Source organism: Salvelinus namaycush, chromosome 3, assembly GCF_016432855.1.
Source record: "Salvelinus namaycush isolate Seneca chromosome 3, SaNama_1.0, whole genome shotgun sequence".
NCBI lineage: Eukaryota > Metazoa > Chordata > Actinopteri > Salmoniformes > Salmonidae > Salvelinus > Salvelinus namaycush.
In genome coordinates, this window is record NC_052309.1 from 71,783,827 (window position 1) to 71,806,937 (window position 23,111).

Consider the following 23,111-nt stretch of genomic DNA (forward strand, 5'->3'; position numbering starts at 1 on the left):
ATATGTCTATGTCCTGGGATTTTTTTATTTTCTTACAATCTCATGCTAATCACATTAGCCTATGTTAGATCAACCGTCCCACGGGGGTGACACCGATCCCGTAGAGGTTTTAAGTAAAAATACTTCAGTAGTTTTTTGGCGTATCTGTACTTTACTATGTACATTTTTGACAACTTTTAATTCACTACATTCCTAAAGATTTTTTTTTACTTTTTACTCCATACGTTTTCCCTAACACCCAAAAGTACTCGTTACATTTTGAATGCTTAGCAGGACAGGAAAATGGTCCAATATATGCATTTATCAAGAAAACATCCCTGGTCATCCCTACTGCCTCTGATCTGGCGGACTCACTAAACACACATGTTTAATTTGTAAATTATGTCTGAATGTTGGAGATGGCACCTGGCTGTCTGTAAATTAAAAAAACAAGAAAATAGTGCCGTCGTTTGCTTAAAATAAGGAATTTGAAATGATTTATACTTTAACTTTCGATACTTCAGTATATTTAAAACCAAATACTACCATAGTACTCTTTTACTGGGTGACTTTCACTTTTACTTGAGTAATTCTCTATTAAAACATCTTATGGCTGGGGGCAGTATTGAGTAGCTTGGATGAATAAGGTGCCCAGAGTAAACTGCCTGCTACTCAGGCCCAGTTGCTAATATATGCATATTACTAGTATATTTGGATAGAAAACACTCTGAAGTTTCTAAAACTGTTTGAATGATGTCTGTGAGTTTAACAGAACTCATATGGCAGGCAAAAACCTGAGAAAAAAAGAAATCTGAGGTTTGTAGTTTTTCAAGTCATTGCCTATCAAATATACAGTGTTTATGGGGTCATATTGCACGTCCTAAGGCTTCCACTAGATGTCAACAGTCTTTAGAACCTTGTTTGATGCTTTTACTGTGAAGTGGGGGTGAATGAGAGCTGATTGAGTAACAGGTCTGCCAGAGTGGCATGAGCTGATCACGCACACTCACGTGAGAGCGACCTGCGTTCCATTGCTATTCTAAAGACAAAGGAAATCTCCGGTTGGAACATTATTGAAGATTAATGTTAAAAACATTCTAAAGATTGATTCTATACATCGTTTGACATGTTTCTAAGAACTGTAATATAACTTTTTGAACTTTTCATATGATCTTTCGCCTGGACTTGCCCACGCGTCGTGAGTTTGGATTTGTGAACTCAACACGCAAACAAAAAGGAGGTATTTGGACACAAATGATGGACTTTAGCGAACAAAACAAACATTTTTTGTGGAACTGGGATTCCTGGGAGTGCATTCTAATGAAGATCATCAAAGGTAAGTGAATATTTATAATGCTATTTCTGACTTCTGTGTACTCCACAACATGGCGGGTATCTGTATGGCTTGGTTTTGTGTCTGAGCACTGTACTCAGATTATTGCATGGTGTGCTTTTTCGGTAAAGCTTTTTTTAAATCTGACACAGCCGTTGCATTAAGGAGAAGTTTATCTAAAGTTCCATGCATAACACTTGTATTTTCATTAACATTTATGATGAGTATTTCTGTAAATTGATGTGGCTCTCTGCAAAATCACCGGATGTTTTGGAAACAAAACATTACTGAACGTAACGCGCCAATGTAAACTGAGATTTTGGAATATAAATATGAACTTTATCGAACAAAACACACATGTATTGTGTAACATGAAGTCCTATGAGTGTCATCTGATGAAGATCATCAAAAGTTAGTGATTAATTTTATCTCTATTTCTGCTTTTTGTGACTCCTCTCTTTGGCTGGAAAAATGGCTGTGTTTTTCTGTGACTAGGTACTGACCTAACATAATCGTTTGCTGTGCTTTCGTGGTAAAGCCTTTTTGAAATCGGAGACTGTGGTGGGATTAACAACAAGTTTATCTTTAAAATGTTGTGAAATACTTGTATGTTTGAGGAATTTTAATTATGAGATTTCTGTTGTTTGAATTTGGCGCCCTGCACTTTCACTGGTTGTTGTCAAATCGATCCCGTTAATGGGATCTTAGCCGATCTCAGCCATAAGAGGTTTTAAGACATCTTTAGTTTTACTCAAGTAAGATAATACGGTACTTTTTCCACCACTGAAAATACTTCATAATTATAAGAGAGGTAGCTATGATCAAGGCAAGCCAAATAATTAGATAGCATAGCCTGAAACTGTCAGGCTGAAATGAGTCCATCAATTCCTGCAATATGGCTTATCATATGTATTGAGAATCCTCATGGTGTGCAATGGAAGTCTCTGTAGCCCATTCTTACTAATCGCTTAGATAGTCTTTGATAAACATGTAGGCCTACTCATACATTGATTCTCTTGAAATAAAAATATGGTGTGGAAGCATAGTATTCACATTCCCTTTATAAACCACAATAAACCAGACTATTGAAGACCTTGACCTTTTAGTCTACTCCTTTTTTATCATCTCTGATACCATTATTAAGCACACACAGTAGCCTACACAGACAACAAATACAAGCCAGTAGGCTATTCCTCTTTGCTTATATTATAAAAAATCTTCCTTTATTTGTAATTTTAACACACTTTACAGTACCGAACAGTGAAATAAAATAAAAATATACTGATATATAATTGTATTATATAGCTGTTTGCTTATTAAATGCATTTTATTCACAAAATAACACCTCAGTTCTCTCAGAAGAAAACCTTTCATAAAAATAATATAATAAAAAATAACTTGGACACATTTTACACATTACAGCAATATAATTTACAAATATTACAATCATTTCATGGTGTTTTTTCCATTTATATAATTTTCCTAACTTGTGAACAAGTAACACATGGATTAAAGCCCAGATAATATTTCTCGGATGAAGTCTAATATGACAAAACTGACCAAGAAGTGGAGGTGGAGCTCATTTCAAAATGGCTACGCAATGTCTCTCTCAGAACCCTCTTGTTTTTTACCTCTCGCTTCAGCCAGAAGCGAGAGGTAATTACTCACAATTACTCACAATCACTCCTACATGGCATATTGATAATGAATAGTTTTCATTGATTATGACTTGAGCAATATGGAATGGGCAAACATGGAATAGCACAATAGAAAAAAACTAAGGCTTGAAACCAGGTCCAACGGAACCAGTGAGAGACATAACTACCAAATCCTCCAACAAACACATACTGTACCCACATATTACTTTAAAACCACATTGTCTACCCTACAACCTCCCTTAAAATAAAGTTCTGGTACAAAATATTTTCATTTTTCTGATGATTAATCTAATCCTGATTCATCCAATCCATCTAATTAATCTAATAATGAAATTTACACACTTCTATGTGTGAGAAAAATGATAGCACAAAAGAGAAAGACAGAGGAAAGATGAGGACAGAAAGGAAAGCGTGATGGTGTGGCCAGTAGTGTTTTACTGATTTAGTTATTTTCTTATAACTAAACATGGTTAATTATAAATGATAATGACCTGAATACATTTCTAATTTACAATCCAACATTACAAAACATACAAAACAAGCTGTGATAATGCTAAGAGTTATATTATCAATATGTCATTATAGTTTCGTTTCTAGACCATCCACCAGAATGATACAAAAATAAAAACTGTACACAAACTGTTCAAAGAAAACACTTGTGGTATTTTCCATGGTTTTCTTTTCAATATTTAAAAAGAATGGCAGCAATTCATCAACTGAATAATCTCTTAATAAGAAATGAGCGCTACAGTATTGTGTTAAAATGGCAATTAAATATTTATTTGTTTTTATAGCTCATGAAAAAACAAAAATCCAGATAAACAAAGCCGTATATCTTCAAAGACATGGGGAAGCTTCATGGGAATCTCCTTCTCCAGGTACTGAGACAGTAACGTTGGATTCCCATTCCAACAATTAAAGGCCTGTGCGGCGACACCGCAATGCTGCTCCAGCCAATCACAGAGCTGGACTGGACGGATCTCAGGCCTCTGTTCCATCAGGCACAGGCTGTTCTTTAGACGAGCTACGTTACCGACCAGCAGAAACCAGCTATACTTATGTTGTTGTTTTTTACCCTGTGAACAACTCCAAGTCAAACTGAGACCGATTCAAGCTGTGTGCTGATCAATCCTGTGACCATGACCTCATACAGCCAGGATGGTGACTCTAGTGAGTGATGACACACAACACATGACAAGAGAAAGCTCTCTCTCTCTCTCTCTCTCTCTCTCTCTCTCTCTCTCTCTCTCTCTCTCTCTCTCTCTCTCTCTCTCTCTCTCTCTCTCTCTCTCTCTCTCTCTCTCTCTCTCTCTCTCTCTCTCTCTCTCTCTCTCTCTCTCTCTCTCTCTCTCTCTCTCTCTCTCTCTCTCTCTCTCTCTCTCTCTCTCTCTCTCTCTCTCTCTCTCTATATATATATATATATAACATCAGACATTTACTCAGCCCAAGAGAGACATTATTTTCAACCAGAAAAAGTATTGTGAGAAAATATACTTACTCTACATCCGGTCTGCAACATCTATATGATTACCTCTCATTTGACCTGCATTCCCTGGAGCTAAATTGGCCTATTTATTGTGCCCTCGTAACTGACACAACACATTCTTAATATTGGCCATAAAATGTTCCTGACCATATGCAGATGCTGGGTACATTGTGTATAGACACACAGACACTCACAGATAGAGGCATACAGACATGGTATAAATATACTAGGATATTTAGAATTTATTTTATAAATCTACATAGTGGCAGGTATGTATCCTGCATTTGACATTAAGGCAGAAAAGCTTAAAACGTAACAAGAATGGCTGTGTGTGACTGTCTGAACAGCCTCCTTTCTGGCCAAGCTCGTTCTTTCGATTCCCTCCAATCCTAAAATCACCCTGACAAAATCCTCTCAGTCTGCCCCGTCAAAGCATCTCTAACCTCATCAGTTTCCAATCTGTTGCTTTGGTGACAACTGATGCAGTAAGCGAGAAGAGACTGGTGAATAAATACAGTGTGAGTGGGTAAGAGGTGGAATGTGAATTTGTGCTGCTGATGATATTATCCTAATCCTTCAAACATATTTAGCCAAAACGATAATAAATAGAAAACAGGCAGAACATACACTGTAAAGTATCACATGGCTTATCCTCAGAAAGTAAAAAAGAAAAATAATTTTCGTATGTAAAAACTGGAGAGTGTACAAGCAGCAGGTGTGGTGGTGTAGTGGTAGTGACTGCTCCTTATCTATGAGTTCTGAAACGTCTCATCAACTTGAAAAGCAACAAAGGAAGACTTACAGCTGAAAACCTGTCACCACAGAAACGGACTGAGCATGTGACACACACACACACACACACACACACACACACACACACACACACACACACACACACACACACACACACACACACACACACACACACACACACACACACACACATTAAATCATGAACAGTTACAATAGATCTTTGAACAAGAGACAATCAAAAATGAAGACAAAAGCCGACACTTCTGTCCCACGATGCATTGCTTCACGACAGCTCCATGTTTCAGGAGCTGGTGTTTCCAGAAAGGCACACAGCCATCTTGCACCGGTAGCACTTCTTCATAAAGGGAAAATGGGAAAATGGAGGCGGGACCCTCAGGTCCCCTCATCACAGCATCTTCCTTTCTTTATTAAACTTAATCCTCTCTTCTTTTCTCGCTCCACTCCTCCTCTATAGATAGATATCTGTAGTTTTCTTTCCGACAGAAATGGAAAATAAGTCACTCATTGAATTCTAACAAACATGAACTAGTAATACTGACTGACGCTAGTTAATACTCCATATAGAGATGGCTTTTTCCAAAGAGATTCGTTACCAATCAGAGTCCTCTAAACACACACGCACACATAGGCACGCGCAAACACACAAACACACACATTCTCGTGTGTAGACTTCAGAGTTTTTTCCCCCATGAATCAAAGTGTGAGTGAGGTGTGTTTGTGTGTGGAGGTGAGTTTGTGCATGTTTATGTGTGTGTGTTTCAGTTCCAGTGCTACACTGTCTTCAATGGCCCATTATTAATGCTTCTCTATGTTACTCTTTGTCCTCATAGCAGTTCCTCAAAGCATCAGCTGGAAGAAACACCTCCAGCTCCCACTCCAAATCTACAGTTGCTGTGTAAATAGCTTTTCTTTAAGCAATATTATTTGTGTTCCCTTTTTGAAAAATAGATTTAAAGGTCTATTGTCTATGCAGTCTTATTTGATCTTGGGTGTTGACCATCGGAAATAAAGGATGGACAACAGAGGCGGGGTGTGTGCATGTGGGGTGTGGCCGGCGAGAGAGGAGCAGAATTCATGTGTCATCAGCTGGTGAGGAGGAGTCTTCCTCCTCCTCGTCCTCCACGGGGCTTGTGTCAGAGAGTATCTCCACCCCTGACTGAGCTCGCTGAAGAACTCCCCTCTTCTCCTCCTCCTCCTCCACCTCCTCCTCCTCCATCCCTACTTCCCCTTCCTCCTCGATGATGTCTCCTTCCCTTTCATCCTTTACCACGTCCTCTCCTTCCTCCTCTTCTTTCTTGTCTTCCTCCTCTCCCTGACTGCAGTCCAGCACCATGTGATTGGGGGTGGTTTTCACCTCCTCCTCCTCCTCCTCTTCTTCCTCCTCCTGTCCTCCCTCCGTGTCGTCATCCAAGGTGAGCTTGAACTGGAACTTGTCGATGCAGGCGTTGAGCCTCTTGTCTGGGCCGAGGGGGATTGGGGCTGGGGAGATGGGGCTCTGGGGGATGGTGCTCTGGTACCAGTCCCTGTTGTCCTCCAGAGTGTCCAGGATGTCCTGGGCGTCAGGGTGCACCAGGTCCCCCCACGTCTCCCACAGAGGGTGCACGATGTAGTCGATGAAGCCCACCTACAGCACACAACACCAGGAGAATCAAACACACTAACGAACATCACACTAATAACAAGCACATTACACGGCTAAGGAATTTGTGTAAGCAACATGAGATGACATTTATAAACATCAGTAATTATTAAGAAAGCATATATAAGCATTAAGCTTTTAGAATTACTTTGAAAGTGATCCCAAAATGTGTGTTGTGTGTATGTTTCCTAACCTGACTCTTCTCCACAGAAGCAGTGTGTTTGTCACACATAGGGCTGATCTCCATGCCTCTCTCCCTCTCCTTGTCCCCCTGTCTAAAGAACTCCTCCATGATGCGCTCAGTCCACTCTCTGTACACGACCAGGGGCTTGGTGGGGTTACTTAGGTCCGCACAGTGCACCATGTTCCTCAGCACCTGCAGACACACACATAAGGTCAGGTATCACCAGTGCACGGTAGGCGTTGTGAATTTTCTCCAGCTTCAATTTGAGTTTGGAGTACCATTTTTTCTGCAGGGCATATGTTTAGAGGTCAGAGGGGAAAGCTCACCTGGATGCGGTCAGTGTAGTGGTCGAGCAGGAGCACTCCTGAACTGGTCACCTTCTTCGTCTCCACCATGGTCTTCAGATCAGCCAGCAAACTCATGTGCTTGGACATATCCGTCGCCAACACCTTGAGAGGTCAATTAAAGGAGGAGGTCAAACAAAAACATAAAAAACATCAGAAAATAACATTTAAATAACTCTTATAAGCCCCGCCCCTTACTGAGCCAGCAGAGCAGCCCATTAGTGGGTGAGTGTGAGTGGCAGGAGCCTCACCATATCGATAACGAGCTTGCGCAGGCTCTGTCTCTGCCTCTTGCTGAGGTTCTGGAAGATGTCACAGTTGTCCTCGTGGAGCAGCTTGAAGCCCACGGCTAGGTGGTGGTTCTCCAGGACTGACTCATCGTTGTACATCAGAGCCAGCTCCGAGTCTGGGGGAGAGGACAGACAGAACACAGCGGGTCAGTACAGAACACATACTAGGTCAGAGGACCTGTAGACACACCCCACTAGTACCGTTTTCACATTACAGTGCTGACTCTGGCATTTTCTTTTTATGTTATTAGCTGTGCTACACTGACTAGTGAGCTGAGCTCAACTGAGATGTGGTTCAGGGAGCTTTATTAAGTTATAATGCAGTGTACTGTACAGCATCCTGTCTCCTCCTTTCTCCATTGTAAGGACTCACTGGTGTTGATGAGGAACTGGTTGGACACGCCAGGATGATCCACATCATGGATGGCAGCAGCAAATAACGCAGCCAGGATCTCCAGATCAGTGAACACAGCCTGACAGAGAGAGAGATAGAACACAGTGTAACGATCACGTTTTAGAACAGCCTACAGGACATGAATGTGCGATGGCAGTTAGAGTGCAGCTGTGTGCTTCAAGTTAGCTGTTGTTAGACATAGGCTCAGTGTGTGGTGAAATTTGATTCTTACGTCCAGAGCCGGTGTGGACAGCAGGACATGGGTGGACTGTGTGACGTCAGCGGCGTGGAGGCTGTTGTGGTAGGCCACGTTGGCATGGTAGTGGTCCTCCAGGGTCATAACATAGGTCACAAAAGTGTCGACAGGGATTCGAAACGTCTTCAACAGATCCCTCTCCTACAGGGAAGGAAAACACAGTGTCACACAAACACTCAGGATCCTATACATGTATATGAACAGCAAAGTCTACATTAAGTCTATATGACCACTCTTACTGAAAATCTAATGGATAAAACCACTGCTTTTCACCCACCTGGAAGATGGCGAACATGATACAGCTGAGAGGCCTATTATTGGAGAACTCAGCCAGACGAAAGATATTAAGGCCCCACTTATTCAAGTCATCCAGCTCCTGGTCAACAGACATCAGAATCAGAAACAGAATCACCTTTATTTGCCAAGTAAATTTACACATACCCAGAATTTGACTTGACATATGACTCCATTTAATCCCTTCAGAGACCCATCAATAAATGAAATCAATTCATTTTTGTCCACTCTAATGGAGATTGATTTTTTGGGCCGTATCTCTGAGGCCATACATGCCACTTTGTTAAGTCCTGTTGTACCTTTGAGAGGACATTCTGGGGTATTCAATGATATCATGTGGGGGGTGTGACTTTGTACTTTCTCATCCTGTTTTTTTTTTTAAATGGCTGCCATCTCAATTTAGCACATTTCATTTAAAGAAGAAAGTACATGCATGTAATTGTGTAATCATAATTTTTGTGAGTTTGATATTCAAATTGTTTCCAGTAAGTAAATACAGTACATGACCAAAATGATGTGGACACCTGCTCTTGTCGAATGTCTCATTCCAAAATCATGTGCATTAATAAGGAGTTGGTCTCCCCTTTGCTGCTATAACAGCCTCCACTCTTCTAGGAAGGCTTTCCACTAGCTGTTGGAACATTGCTGTGGGGACTTGCTTCCATTCAGCCACAAAAGCATTAGTGAGGTTGGGCACTGATGTTGGGCGATTAGGCCTGGCTCGCAGTCGGCGTTCCAATTCATCCCAAAGGTGTTCCCTGAGGTTGATGTCATGGCTTTGTGCAGGCCAGTTAAGTTCTTCCACACCGATCTCAACAAACCATTTCAGTATGGACCTCGCTTTGTGCACGGAGGCATTGTCATGCTGAAGCAGGAAAGGGCCTTCCCCCAACTGTTGCCACAAAGTTGGAAGCACAGAATCGTCTTGAATGTCATTGTATGCTGTAGTGTTAAGATTTCCTTTCACTGGAACTAAGGGGCCTGGAACTCGGTAGTGTGTTGCAACCGAGGGCAGACGATTTTTACACGCTACGTGCTTCAGTACTCAGCAGTCCCATTCTGTGAGCTTGTGTGGCCTACCACTTTGTGGCTGAGCCGTTGTTGCTCCTAGACATTTCCACTTCACAATATCAGCACTTACAGTTGACTGGTGCAGCTCTAGCAGGGCAGAAATTTGACTAACTGACTTGTTGAAAAGGTGGCATCCAATGACGGTGCCACGTTAAAAGTCACTGAGCTCTTCAGTAAGGCCATTCTACTGCCAATGTTTGTCTATGGAGATTACATGGCTGTGTGCTTGATTTTACACACCTGTCAGCAACGGGTGTGGCTGAAATAGCCAAATCCACTAATTTGAAGGAGTGTCCACATACTTTTGTATATATAGTGTATCTGTGGAATAGTTTGGTGAGTTTTCAGAGCAGTGTAATATATTTTTTCTCACATTAAATAAGAGCTTGTGTATAAATATCCTGTCTTTTTCACCTACTGTACACATATTTACTGTAATGTAAAATTTTACAAATATTAACCTCTTCATAATATCCTCTACAGTGCACATACAATAAAATAAATAATAAAATAAATGTTGTAAAATGTTTATTTCACTCCCAAAAAAGTAATAATTCAAAAAGCTTTTTTTCGCTGGGTCTCAGCAGGATATGTCATTTTAAATCATCTTCGAAGTGACTGAGTGTTCATGTGTGAGTATGTGTAAGGGTCCACAGATCCCAGATCCAGTACAGGTATACAGTACCCTGGCCAGTGCGTCCTCCTGTTCCGTCTTGACTCCGAAGCGTGGCATGGTGGTGTTGATGGACAGGCTGGAGCTGTGTGTCAGCTTCTTCACTCCACTGATATGACACATGGGCTTGTCCCGCTCCCGCTCCCGTTCCCGTTCCCGCAGGGTCGGAGACGGGATCTCTACCTCATTCTGCTTATCTGGAGGAGACATGGAGGTCAAAGGTTAATTACAATACTTTTGAATGCTTGTTATAAGCATGCATTTATAACTTATTATTATAAAGGCTATAGTGTGCTATATCTCTATAGTATGCATCATTACTGGGCTCACTTGTAAAGAGACCCGAGTCTAAATGACTGCCTGCACTGTAAACCCTAAGGCCTTTTTAACTCAAATACTTCTAGTAAGTTGAACTTACGAAATCACATTAACTCAATTTTCTAAAGATACGACAACAAATTAACTTTTCTCCCAGCATGCTCTACTGCAGGTTGATTTTTGGGAATTGTTTTTAATATCTGTGTTTTTGCATGCACATTGAGTGATTGATTGATTAATCTTATGTTACACACAGTTAAATAACATACATTTTTTCTAAACTAATCCAATCATTTAATTAGATTTTTTGCACCCGTTACAGAAATGTTTGTTCCAATTTAAATGGCTTAGGTAGTCTCCTCACACTGTTTCTAACACATTTCTACGGTTGGATAGCCTAACTCTGGCTGGATTCCAATAGGAATTACATGTCACTTTGCAAGCCAGCATAAAGTGTCTTGCAGGTAGGGTTGCAAAAGTCTGGTTTGTTTTCCAGAAATCTGGGTTAGAAGATTCCTGGAAATTCTTCAACCTCTATTTTTTGGGGGAAAATCTGGGAATTTTGGGAAAGTTCCCTGAATTTTGCAACCTTACTTGCAGGCCTTATGTGGCCTGTCAACCATGAGTTTCAAGCCACTGTATTAGAGTAAATCTAGGCCTCAAAATAAGGCCTTATGAGATATGTTATGTTCAATTTTAATGATAACATTTACCTAGGAATTCACTTGGGGAAGGCCATAGCACTGAAAATGAACGAATTCCACAACCATGTTTCTGTCACTACCAAATACAGTCATGGGTGATGATTCCACAATTCACTCAAAAAGGCAAGGTACACTGGGAAATTATATTGGGGGCGTGGCTTAAAGTGGGCGTTACTCTGATACAACTCAAATCAGGACACCCTACAAGCGCACAGTAACTCTATCAGTTTGATTAATAAATACAAAATCACTTTAAGTAACTGTACTCAGATATATTAAGTTCAACGTGTTTCCTCAAAAGTTTTGAGTAATGACAGCACATTGGGGTTAACAGTGTGGATAAAGGTTAAATAACAAAAATGCATTATACTGGTCAGTATTAACTAAAATGAAACCCTCTTTCTAAATGGCAGCCGTATAGTGCACTACTTTTGACCAGAGCCACATACATAGAGCTCTGGTTAGTTTTCTAGAGGATAGAGGACTGAGGTGTATAAGGGATAGAAGACAGACAGAGACCCAGTCAGGAGTGCAGGTGAAAGGGGAGGTGTGTGACTCACCCAGGAAGGTAGTGGAGATGTATTCAGACACCTGGTTCCCTGAACGACTCATCTCTGACAGGTGAGATAGCTCCCGGTTCAACATCCTCTTAAACTGGGGCAGGAAATGGAGAGAGAGATGGAGAGAGGGATGGCGAAAGGAAGAATGAGATGGAGAGAGGCAGAGCATTATATTATTACCAAGAACAGGGGAAGACAGAAGTTAGAGGTATTGCTTGAATAGTGTCCCTGAAATAATGTTACAACTGGAAAGTCTTGGACACAAAGCTATACTTGGCCTCAGAGTAGTACTGTTGAAAATCCACAAATATGGAGAGAAAGCTGCTACATAACATATTTTTAAATAAATATATATATAAAATAACAAACAAGCAACTTCTGCACAATCCAAAGTCAAAATGAGACCCCACTCTTTTTATATGTATACAGTAGGCCCATGTTTCCACTGGATTTCATACCATGCCAAAAATAGCACATCATAGTCCATAAGAAAGGAAATCTGTACAAATCCCTTTTTAGCAAAATACATCGAACACATTGTTTTGAAAAACAAAACAATGGGCAGCAGGTAGCCTGGTGGTTAGAGCAAAGATATTTATAACTAACCCAAGATAGTTCATCTGTGTCATTTTCAATGGGAGCAGATGAAGCATAGCGGGCAGAACAAGCAAGGTGGTTGGCAGAGCCAAGCACGAGCTAACAACATCCCATTGGCCCGTTCTAGCATGTGCTTGTGCATCAACTCAATTCACCCTTGCACTCCTTGTAAACAACGTAATTAAAAAAAAACTTTGTCAAAGGATCACATCTACAAAATTTTGTGCACTCTGTTCGGTCTACAAAACTTAGTGCACTCTGTTCGGTCTACAAAACTTAGTGCACTCTGTTCGGTCTACAAAACTTAGTGCACTCTGTTCGGTCTACAAAACTTAGTGCACTCTGTTCGGTCTACAAAACTTAGTGCACTCTGTTCGGTCTACAAAACTTAGTGCACTCTGTTCGGTCTACAAAACTTATTGGTGGGGAGTGGAAATTCCAACCAGAGGCTTCAGATTTATACATCTGGTGAAACATCTGGCTCTATCTGTGGTTAGAGCATTGGGACAGTAACCGGAAGGTATTTAGTTCGTATCCCCGAGCCGACAAGATAAAAAAATAGATCGTTGTACCCTTGAGCAAGGCACTTAACCCTAATTGCTCCCTGGGTGTCTCAGGGGGAGTTAGGATATACAAAACACACATTTCCAATTCACACATACGCATTCAAGGTTTTTTTTCAATCACTGTGGCACATTGTTTCAGGTATAAGTCGTTTCTTTTCAAAACTCTAAGTACAAACCTCTAACCTGATAACACTTGTAATGCACCCTATCTTATGTTCAGAACCTTTCATTGTGCATTCATTGGAGTTGAACACATCGTTCACCCTTGAGTCACTCATGCAAAATCTGTTCTCCGTGAAATACCATGAGAACATTTAGTTTAGTCATCAATACATCAGGCTCACCATTACGTCATTTTAACTACAATTTTTAACTAACTAAGATACTTTCTTTTTTAAGCGCTTTTTGAAGTGCTGAATAAAAATAATAGTAATTGTATTGTTAACAAATCATATCAAAAGTACAGTGAATATTGCATTTTGAAAAGCAGATACTTAGATTGAATACGCTTCCAAATTGAAGGAGTGATTTGGTGCAGTGAACAAGTGACTGTGAATTTGTTTGTTGTACTACTCAGTCAATTGAAAATGTACTTAGAGTTTAGATTTTTGTGCTTAGACTGTTGAAAATGTACCACATACTTGTGAAAATTGCACCAACGTGACTGACAAAAACTGTAATACGTACTTGAGTATGTGTGAAATAGAACAAATGATTATTATTAATATGAACCACTATACCTCATTCAGGATACAGGTCATACCAGTAAACAAAAACTAATACTGCACATCGGCTCTAACCTCAATCAAAAATGTCAACAATGTAGCAAAATATGAATTGTGTTTGATACTGATGTATCACACATCTACTGTAAAATAGTGAAATAGAATTCCTAAAGAACACATGGGTTTACTATACAACTTTCATACAGTACGGTGTGAACTTGTCAACAGGCAACCACTGCAGGAGCCTGACAAAGCAACAGCATGTTGGAGCAATGGTGGAAGAGCTGCCCTTTTCCTACATCACGTTCTGTGTCTTTTGGTGATGATGTCACACACCCTGCCTGCACAATGTCTGCTGGAATGCAGGTGAGAAAAAGACACGGCGCATGAATAGGATACATATGTTCCATATGGCTAAACAGAAAATGTAATGTTGCATAGACTTCATGTCGCGATATCTCAACCAAACATGAGCGGATCTTGAAGACTGGTAGTGGAATGTGTTTTGTTACTAACAGAGGCAGTCACGTGCAAGCAGGCGCAGTGCGATTCGGACAAGTCCCCTCAGTCTGTGTCCTACTGACTGATCCTTCACACATAATAATCTCCATGGCAACCATAGAGGTTGCCCTAGCAACTGCCTCCTCACAGTCAGTCCTGCAGCATGATGGGAGCGAGGGAGGGAGGCGGCTGCTGCTTGGGTGACAATCTCAGAGAGTAGGCAGGTGTCTCTGACCTTTCTCAAGGTCAATCCTCTCCATTCCTTTCCTCTCCTCTCATCTCATCTGCTCTACTCTCCTCTCCCTTGTTCTCCTCTCCCATCCCCTGTGTTCTCCTCTCTTCTTCCCTCCACTCTTCTCTGCTTCTCTCTCCATCTCCTTATTTCTCTTACTCCTCTTCTCTGCTTTACTCCCCTTTCCTCTCCATTTTCTGCTCTCTCTTACTCACCTATTTTTACTACCTTCCCTTCCACTCTCTCAATCTACCCTCTTTCACTTATACCTTCCTACTTCTATTTTTAATTACTCTCTCTCTCTCTCTCTCTCATCCCTTATTCCAGTCCAACCAGGTATTAGTGACAGTTCGACAAGGTTAGAACAGTCAGGTCCCTTTCCCTCCATCAGAAGCCACTACAACAGTCAGATAGATAGATAGATAGATAGATAGATAGATAGATAGATAGATAGATAGATAGATAGATAGATAGATAGATAGATAGATAGATAGATAGATAGATAGATAGATAGATACAGTAGATAGTCATGATAATGCACCAGGTAGGTACTGTAGACTAGTTAGCCAGTCAAAGCCAGTGACACAGTTATGCTGCAGTCTCCATCTCTCTCCATCTCTCTCTCCATCTCTTTACTATATTGAGTCATAATCTGCCAACCAACACAACCCCAGTGCCAGGACACACAGACAGACGCCGCACCACGCTACCGTGCTTCCTCATATGGCCCCCTGACTGATGGAACACAAGATGCCGGGGTGAAGCTGTGAGAGACGCAAAGGGGCATCATCAACCCTCTGATAACTGACTAACATATGGACACCCAGGGAAATGTGACATGTATTGTAACAGGCAGGCTCTCCTGCACTTCCTGTTTTTCACATTACAATAGCAGTTTACAGTAATGCTCTTTGATGATATCATGGTGAATCAGCTCTCACAACCAACCAACCATTCAATTTCACTTTGTTTATCAAAGTACTGTATATGCATTAAAACCTTTTTTTTTGCTAATGGTAAGGCTGTTGTTGGACTCTATCTTGTATCAAAACAAGAGTTGTCATATTGCAGCAGATTGCTAAAAACACTGTATGCAGAGAGATGGGGGAGTGGATACAGCTAGCACATTTGGTTCCTTGGAAGTTGTTGGAGCGTCATTTTTTGGTTTCCCATTGGTTCTGGGAACGAAGCCATACGTTTCTTGACTGGTAATACGTAAGGTTTTTTTACATTCTGAGAACGGAAATGAAAATTTTGCCTGTTATGGGAATGTACATTTTTAGGTTGCAAGGAGGTTCTGAGAAGGTTTTACTATGGTTCCCTGAAAGTTTTCCTGGGCAGTTTTATTAATCTTCTGAGAACAGAAATGATAGGTAATTTGAAGGTAATTAAATAACGTTCTGAGAACATGTTTCAATAAGACTTTTAATTACACTGCTAGCTTAGTTTGGGTTAACTGTTTTTAACTGTTTAGAAACAGTTCAAAATTGCAAACACATTTATTTTTTATTGTGGCACGGTGTCAGGGAAATTCTAACCTATGATCTTACACTATGTATACAAATTAGTGAATTCGGCTATTTCACCCACATCTGTTATTGACAGGTATATAAAATCGAGCACACAGCCATGCAATCTCCATAGACAAACATTGCCAGTAGAATATCCTTGCTGAAGAGCTCAGTGACTTTCAACGTGACACCAGAGCTGCCCTGGTCAACAATAAGTGCTGTTATTGTGAAGTGGAAATGTCTAGGAGCAAGAACGGCTCAGCCGCAAAATGGTAGGCAACACAAGCTCACAGAACGGGACTGCCAAGTGCTGAAGCGCGTAAATATCATTGGACTCTGGAGCAGTGGAAACACGTTCTCTGGAGTGATTGATCACGCTTCACCATCTGGCAGTCCGACGGATGAATCTGGTTTTGGCGGATGCCAGGAAAACGTTACCTGCCCAAATGCATAGTGCCAAATGTAAAGTTTGGTGGAGGAGAAATAATGGTCTGGGGCTGTTTTTCATGGTTGGGTCTTGGCCCCTTATGTCTAGTGAAGGGAAATCTTAACGCAACAGCATACAATGACATTCTAGACAAATCTGTGCTTCCAACTTTGTGGCAACAGTTGGGGGAAGGCCCTTTCCTTTTTCAGCATGACAATGCCCCCGTGCACAAAGCGAGGTCCATACAGAAATGGTTTGTCGAGATCGGTGTGGAAGAACTTGACTGGCCTGCACAGAGCCCTGACTTCAACCCAAACGAAAACCTTTGGGATTAATTGGAACGCCGACTACAAGCCAGGCCTGCCCGACCTCACTAATGCTCGTGGCTGAATGGAAGCAAGTCCTCACAGCAATGTTCCAACATCTAGTGGAAAGCCTTCCCATAAGAGTGGAGGCTGTTATAGCAGCAAAGAGGGGACCAACTCCATATTAATGCCAATTATTTTGGAATGAGATGTTCGACGAGCATGTGTCCGAAATACTTTTGGTCATGTAGTGTATATTCTCTATCCATTGAATAAGTCCACTGCGCCACCAGGATGGTCTATTTCAGTCTATTCAAATAGACCCCATTTCAAAGGAAACCTGCACTCATTAGGATCAGGTGTGGCCAATTACTGGGCGCGGCCAACACACCTGAACACACTTAACAAGAGAGAGGATAGAGAAAGTTTTGTTGATGCTTTGAACGGAATGTATGTATTTTTAAATTACATTCGCAGAACATTCTTTGACCGTTACTAATGTTTTCTTGTGTTTTTTATGGAAAGTGTTCTTAATGTTCTGAGAACATGATTTTAAATTGAACCACGAGGAAACCTGTAGGAAACGTTATGCTGAAGTACTGAAATTCCCACGTTGTTTCTTAACATTCTCTGAACTATTTGAGAATATTCCCCATGTTAAACCAGTTGGAGAACGTTCCTACAACATTACCAACATTCTAATTAAATCTAACCATGTTTGAACTTTTAGGTCATTTTTGTGCTGAGAATGTTCCAAAGCCAAGCAACTGTTCTGCAACATTCCCACAAAGTTGTGGGTAGGTTATGTGCAAAACACCCATAAAACAACCACGCTCTCACCAAGCTCTAAGAAACATACGGTTCTGAGAATGTTATGTGCTAGCTGGGTAAGATGTTGTTGTATGTATCTCAGTAAAGCACAGACAAGACAATGGTTCACGAGGGCACAGTCACTGCCACGGACAAGAGAGCTCGGTCAAAATAACAGGGTCAGTAGATGGTTTGATAGAGACATATACCATCAACTACACACTGCAACATTAATAATATGTCCGTAAGTCCTATCATGTCTCGGCCTCTCAAAGAAAAATACAAAACTATTCTGACATTGACTAAGATCACCGGACAACAATGAGATAAACACACACAGCATTGAGCTGAGATATCCTTCACTGACACAAACACTGAACCTGTGTGTACGTGTGCGTGTGTGTGTGTGTGTGTCACATGCTCAGTCCGTTTCTGTGGTGACAGGTTTTCAGCTAAGATATCCTTCACTGACACTAAACACTGAACCTGTGTGTGTGTGTGTGTGTGTGTGTGTGTGTGTGTGTGTGTGTGTGTGTGTGTGTGTGTGTGTGTGTGTGTGTGTGTGTGTGTGTGTGTGTGTGTGTGTGTGTGTGTGTGTTGAGGATGGAGATGGACATCTTGTGATAAAGCAGGCTACCTACAGCAGAAATATTTAACTATTTCATACCTTGCCTCACAACCACTTCCAAATGATTCCCTTATGCACCTTTTATGGGCATCTGCATTGATGTATGACTATTCCTGTTGACCTGTTCTGGATACATCTGTATGTTTATTAAACTGCTGAAACAATAGGACAATAAAGATTTTCTTAATAGGAATTTCTGTACGATTTTAAGGGAATATTGTCTGTGGTTCAAATGGAGGAAATGAGTCTCTAAGGTGAACAGTTTTGAGTTTATATCTTCAGGTTGAAGTGTACTGCAGCTGAGGTTTAGTGCGCTCAGCACCACGGGCAGCATGACGACACATTACAGGGGGAGTTTAGGGTTAATAAACTCTGAAAACTCAATGCCTTTTCCCCTTCAGTGCCCACATGCATAAATAATGCGTAGAATGTGAAAACAGAGTTGCTGAGGGAAAATATAAACACACAGTCACTCAACATACACCCTGTTATGCCTGTCATCTACAAGGACATAGGCTGCTTCAAGACATCTTTAGGTCATCTCCTCTCTGTCCAACTGGTCCCTGCAATCCACACAACTAAAACGCACACACCTGACATGCTTCTCTTTTCAACATGAAACTTCAATGGCTTAACAAAATCGCACCTACTAAGTAGAATTGACAGCCTATATAATGCACAGAATAACAAGGGTGGAAAAATAGTTAATCAAAACAGCTATCCAAGATGGCCGCCTGGCTGTCTGGCCCGGTTCCCTTCCCCTCCCAGCCCTTCTAGCCCTACCTGGTCCCACCATCCAATGAGCCATGGTCTCGAGCAGGTCTCACAGAACAGGTCTACCAGAGGTGTCCTGTGCTCCGCTGCCATCCCAGACCCTTCCAGAACCCCTCCGGCAGCCGCACCTAGGTCCAGCTCCAGGTCTGGCCCTCCTCCCCTCCCCTGCAGTTGGCTGTAGCTGGTGGAAGAGCGAGGCAGCCGGTAGCCGCCTGGCACGGGCGAGGGGCAAGGGGACGGCGAGGCGGGGTCAATGGCCTCTACCACACCCATGCTTAGGGTGACGGGGGGCGAGGGGCGCTTGCCCAGACAGGAGGACCGGTAGTGGAGCGGGCTGGGGGTGGGGGCGCTGCAGGTGTCCCAGCAGCATGAGGAGGGATTCGTCGTCAGCGTGTGGGCAGCGTGTAGGCCGCAGCCGGCCAGGCCGGGACACTCCAGAGCGACAGCTTCCCCCCGCCGAGGGTGGGGGGGGCGAGGGGTGGAGGGGGAGGGGGACAGGGTCCACTGGTGCTCACAGTCCGTCCCTACATGCAGTTCTCCTGGAAGCAGGCCACCCACCCAGTGCGTCCAGATATGGGCCCCAGTGTGAGGACGGTCCACAGATGAGGGTGCCCCGCAAACGGCAGGCCAGGAGCCCCCTGGATCCCCAAGCTCCAGAGACTACATCTCATCCCAGCTGGTGAGCAGAACTGACCCAAATCAAACAGCAGAGTGGGGAGAGGGGGAGAATAGGATGGGAGAAGATTGAGAGTGAGAGGGGGACTGTCTGAAGGGCAAACAGAGGCAATGGAGGAGGAGAGCGAAGAGAGAAAAGCCAAGATGTTGTAATGAAAGATAGAAGGTCAGACAGATAGACAGATGGAGATAAAAGAGGACAGAGGAGCTTAGAAGGATGGAGGGATGGAAAGACGGTGACGACAGGGTGGGAAAGATGACCGTAGTATTGAGCGATGGGACAGAGGAAGAGGACAGAGAGTGACAGAGAGAGAGGGGGAGACGAATGGCAATGGAGAGAGAAGAGAAGGAAGGTGAGACAGAGATAGAGAAATAGGGAGCCAGGCCTGTGATGTAGCTAGCAGACGGTCGGTCAGGCTACAGAATCACATCGGAGCTCTCGGTGTGGGGAAAAACAGGTTCTCTCCTCGTCTCCCTGCGTTGCGTCTACTCTGCAAAGTGCCCCTCCCCCACAGCGCACCGGATCCAGGGGCCGGGCCCAGTCGTCCTCCTGCTGCATCTGCCCTGTATGTGCCTCAGCGATGATCCCAACACACACACAGTCCACAGTCCTCCTCCCAGTAGCTTCCCCCGCAGTATCCCAGTCACTCCATCGTGTCTCCCTGGGCTGGTTAAATTATGTCTGAGGTTGAAACTAATCCAAGAGCTTCAGGCTCCCCTTATTTTCCCTTCCTCTTTCTTTCCTCCGCCGTAGCAAAGCCCTGCTGCCTCCTGTAGCGCCGTCTCCCTGGATGCTGTAGTCAGCCCTTGCAAGCTAATCAGCCAGACAGCGTGCACTTGTGTGTGTGTTTGTGTGTGTGTGTGTGTGTGCGTGCAGCCTGAATGTGCATGTGCTGCAGACAGCATGTACGCCTGTCGGAAATATGCGTGTGTGAGAGAGAGAGTGTGTAAGAGCGAGAGTACGAGGGAGGGTGTTCATATGTGTGTGTTCATGTTGGTGTGGTTTTGTGTGTATGTGTCTTTATGTCACCTGTCTGCTCTTAAAGACCACAGCATTCTCTCTGCTTCTCTGTCAGCCAGGAGCACACACACACACACACACACACACACACACACACACACACACACACACACACACACACACACACACACACACACACACACACACACACACACACACACACACACACACACACACACACACTCCTCCCTCTCTCACTCCATCTTTCTCTCTCTTGCACTCTGTCTGTCTCTCAAACACAGGCATCCTTACACACATGCAAATCCAAACTGCTGTCTTTTGCGTTCTGAAACAGTTGCAACATGCTACATTCCCCTCAGGGTGACAAGAAAAACAAGAATACCACACTGTCTCTTTTAGACACAACACTGTTGAAGGAACCTTGCCTCTTTTTCATTGGTCGCTGCCCAGACCACAAGCCTTGTGGTCAGAGTGGTGAGCCAATGAGTAAAAGGGAAGGGCAGACCCTGTTGTTCGATAGCAACCAAGGTTACAGCAGAGACATCAGCATCAGGACCCGTTCCCCCACCTCCCTCTTCTCCTGTGCTCTGTGTCCTCCCTTCCCACCCACAAACCCTCACCCTCCCCTTCTCCTTCTCTCTCTCTCTCACTCTCGCTCTCCCTCTCCATCCTACATTTTAAGCGGAACATCTCGCTGCAGCTTGTGCATTCATGTGCACAAATACACATCCGCTACAAACACAGACTCTAAACAGCAGTATACAGTATACACATATCACCCATACCTTTGTAAATATAGAGCATCTGACAAATCTTTTAGACATTCTGTGTACATGCACACATACATTCCCTTCGGCCTCAAAAGGACAATACACAAATCCCAAACATCACTGGGACTAACAGCTCCTGCGAGCCACAAGACTGTGATAGCCCACTGAGCTAAAAGCTAGAAATTATCCTGGGGAGCTAACCCAAGTCGTCACATGTCAGACAAGGTTACTCATCACGAGAGTGTGGCTGACCGAACCACCTCTGTTACATTAGCTTGGCCAGTCCACAGTCCACATTCACACAGTTCAGTTCCGCCAAATGCAAACAAGCCTCCCAGACATTAATGAAACATACAGTATGGGAGACTGATAATAGTATTGATATTTAGTTATGCACAGTTGGACTAGGAAACACAAATACGTTGAGATTGTGGTAGAGTGTATAGGAGGGGGGCATGGACAGATGAAGAGGCCAGGTGTAGTGTAGGGTTGTGGTGTGTGTAGGGTAGTGGCAGTTATAGTCTAGGGTAGTGGTAGTGGTGGTGTAGGGTAGTGGTAGTGGTAGTTGGGGTGTAGGGTAGTGGTAGTGGTAGTCTAGGGTAGTGGTAGTGGTGGTGTAGGGTAGTGGTAGTGGTGGTGTAGGGTAGTGGTAGTGGTGGTGTAGGTAGGGTAGTGGTAGTTGGGGTGTAGGGTAGTGGTAGTGGTAGTCTAGGGTAGTGGTAGTGGTGGTGTAGGGTAGTGGTAGTGGTGGTGTAGGGTAGTGGTAGTGGTGGTGTAGGGTAGTGGTAGTGGTGGTGTAGGGTAGTGGTAGTGGTGGTGTAGGGTAGTGGCAGTGGTAGTCTAGGGTAGTGGTAGTGGTGGTGTAGGGTAGTGGTAGTGGTGGTGTAGGGTAGTGGTAGTGGTGGTGTAGGTAGGGTAGTGGTAGTTGGGGTGTAGGGTAGTGGTAGTGGTAGTCTAGGGTAGTGGTAGTGGTGGTGTAGGGTAGTGGTAGTGGTGGTGTAGGGTAGTGGTAGTGGTGGTGTAGGGTAGTGGCAGTGGTAGTCTAGGGTAGTGATAGTGGTGGTGGTAGTGGTAGTGGTGGTGTAGGGTAGTGGTAGTGTAGGGTAGTTGTGGTGGTGTAGGGTAGTGGTAGTGGTGGTATAGGGTATTGGTAGTGGTGGTGTAGGTAGGGTAGTGGTAGTGGTGGTGGTGGTGGTGTAGGGTAGTAATGGTGGTAGTGGTAGGGTAGTGGTAGGGCAGTGGTAGTGGTAGTATGGGGTAGTGGGGGTGGTAGTGTTAGGAGAGTGGTAGTGTAGGGTAGTAGTAGTGGTAGTGGTGGTGTAGTGTAGTGGTGGTGTAGGGTAGTGGTAGTGGTGGTGTAGGGTAGTGGTAGTTGTGGTGTAGGGTAGTGGTAGTGTAGGGTAGTTGTGGCGGTGTAGTGTAGTGGTTGTGGTGGTATAGGGTATTGGTAGTGGTAGTGGTGGTGGTGTAGGGTAGTAATGGTGGTAGTGGTAGGGTAGTGGTAGGGCAGTGGTAGTGGTAGTGTAGGGTAGTGAGGGTGGCAGTGGTAGGAGACTGGTAGTGTAGGGCAGTAGTAGTGGTAGTGGTGGTGTAGTGTAGAGGTGGTGTAGGGTATTGGTATTGGTGGTGTAGGGTAGTGGTAGTGTAGGGT

The 23,111-nt window shown here is 43.3% G+C and overlaps 1 protein-coding gene across 1 annotated transcript in view; it reads right to left on the reverse strand.

The window, feature by feature from the left end:
• Window positions 1–5,510: 5,510 nt before the first annotated feature.
• Window positions 5,511–23,111, reverse strand: part of LOC120044017 (cAMP-specific 3',5'-cyclic phosphodiesterase 4C-like) — a 63,867-nt gene continuing 46,266 nt past the window's right edge. Inside the window, exons 7-16 of the mRNA XM_038988611.1 lie at window positions 11,958–12,051; window positions 10,388–10,572; window positions 8,615–8,713; window positions 8,314–8,478; window positions 8,061–8,160; window positions 7,649–7,803; window positions 7,380–7,502; window positions 7,063–7,245; window positions 6,432–6,854; window positions 5,511–5,564 (exon numbers count right to left, since the gene is read on the reverse strand). Of these exons, the coding sequence (XP_038844539.1) occupies window positions 5,511–5,564; window positions 6,432–6,854; window positions 7,063–7,245; window positions 7,380–7,502; window positions 7,649–7,803; window positions 8,061–8,160; window positions 8,314–8,478; window positions 8,615–8,713; window positions 10,388–10,572; window positions 11,958–12,051 (1,581 nt within the window). The remainder of the gene's footprint in view (window positions 5,565–6,431; window positions 6,855–7,062; window positions 7,246–7,379; window positions 7,503–7,648; window positions 7,804–8,060; window positions 8,161–8,313; window positions 8,479–8,614; window positions 8,714–10,387; window positions 10,573–11,957; window positions 12,052–23,111) is intronic.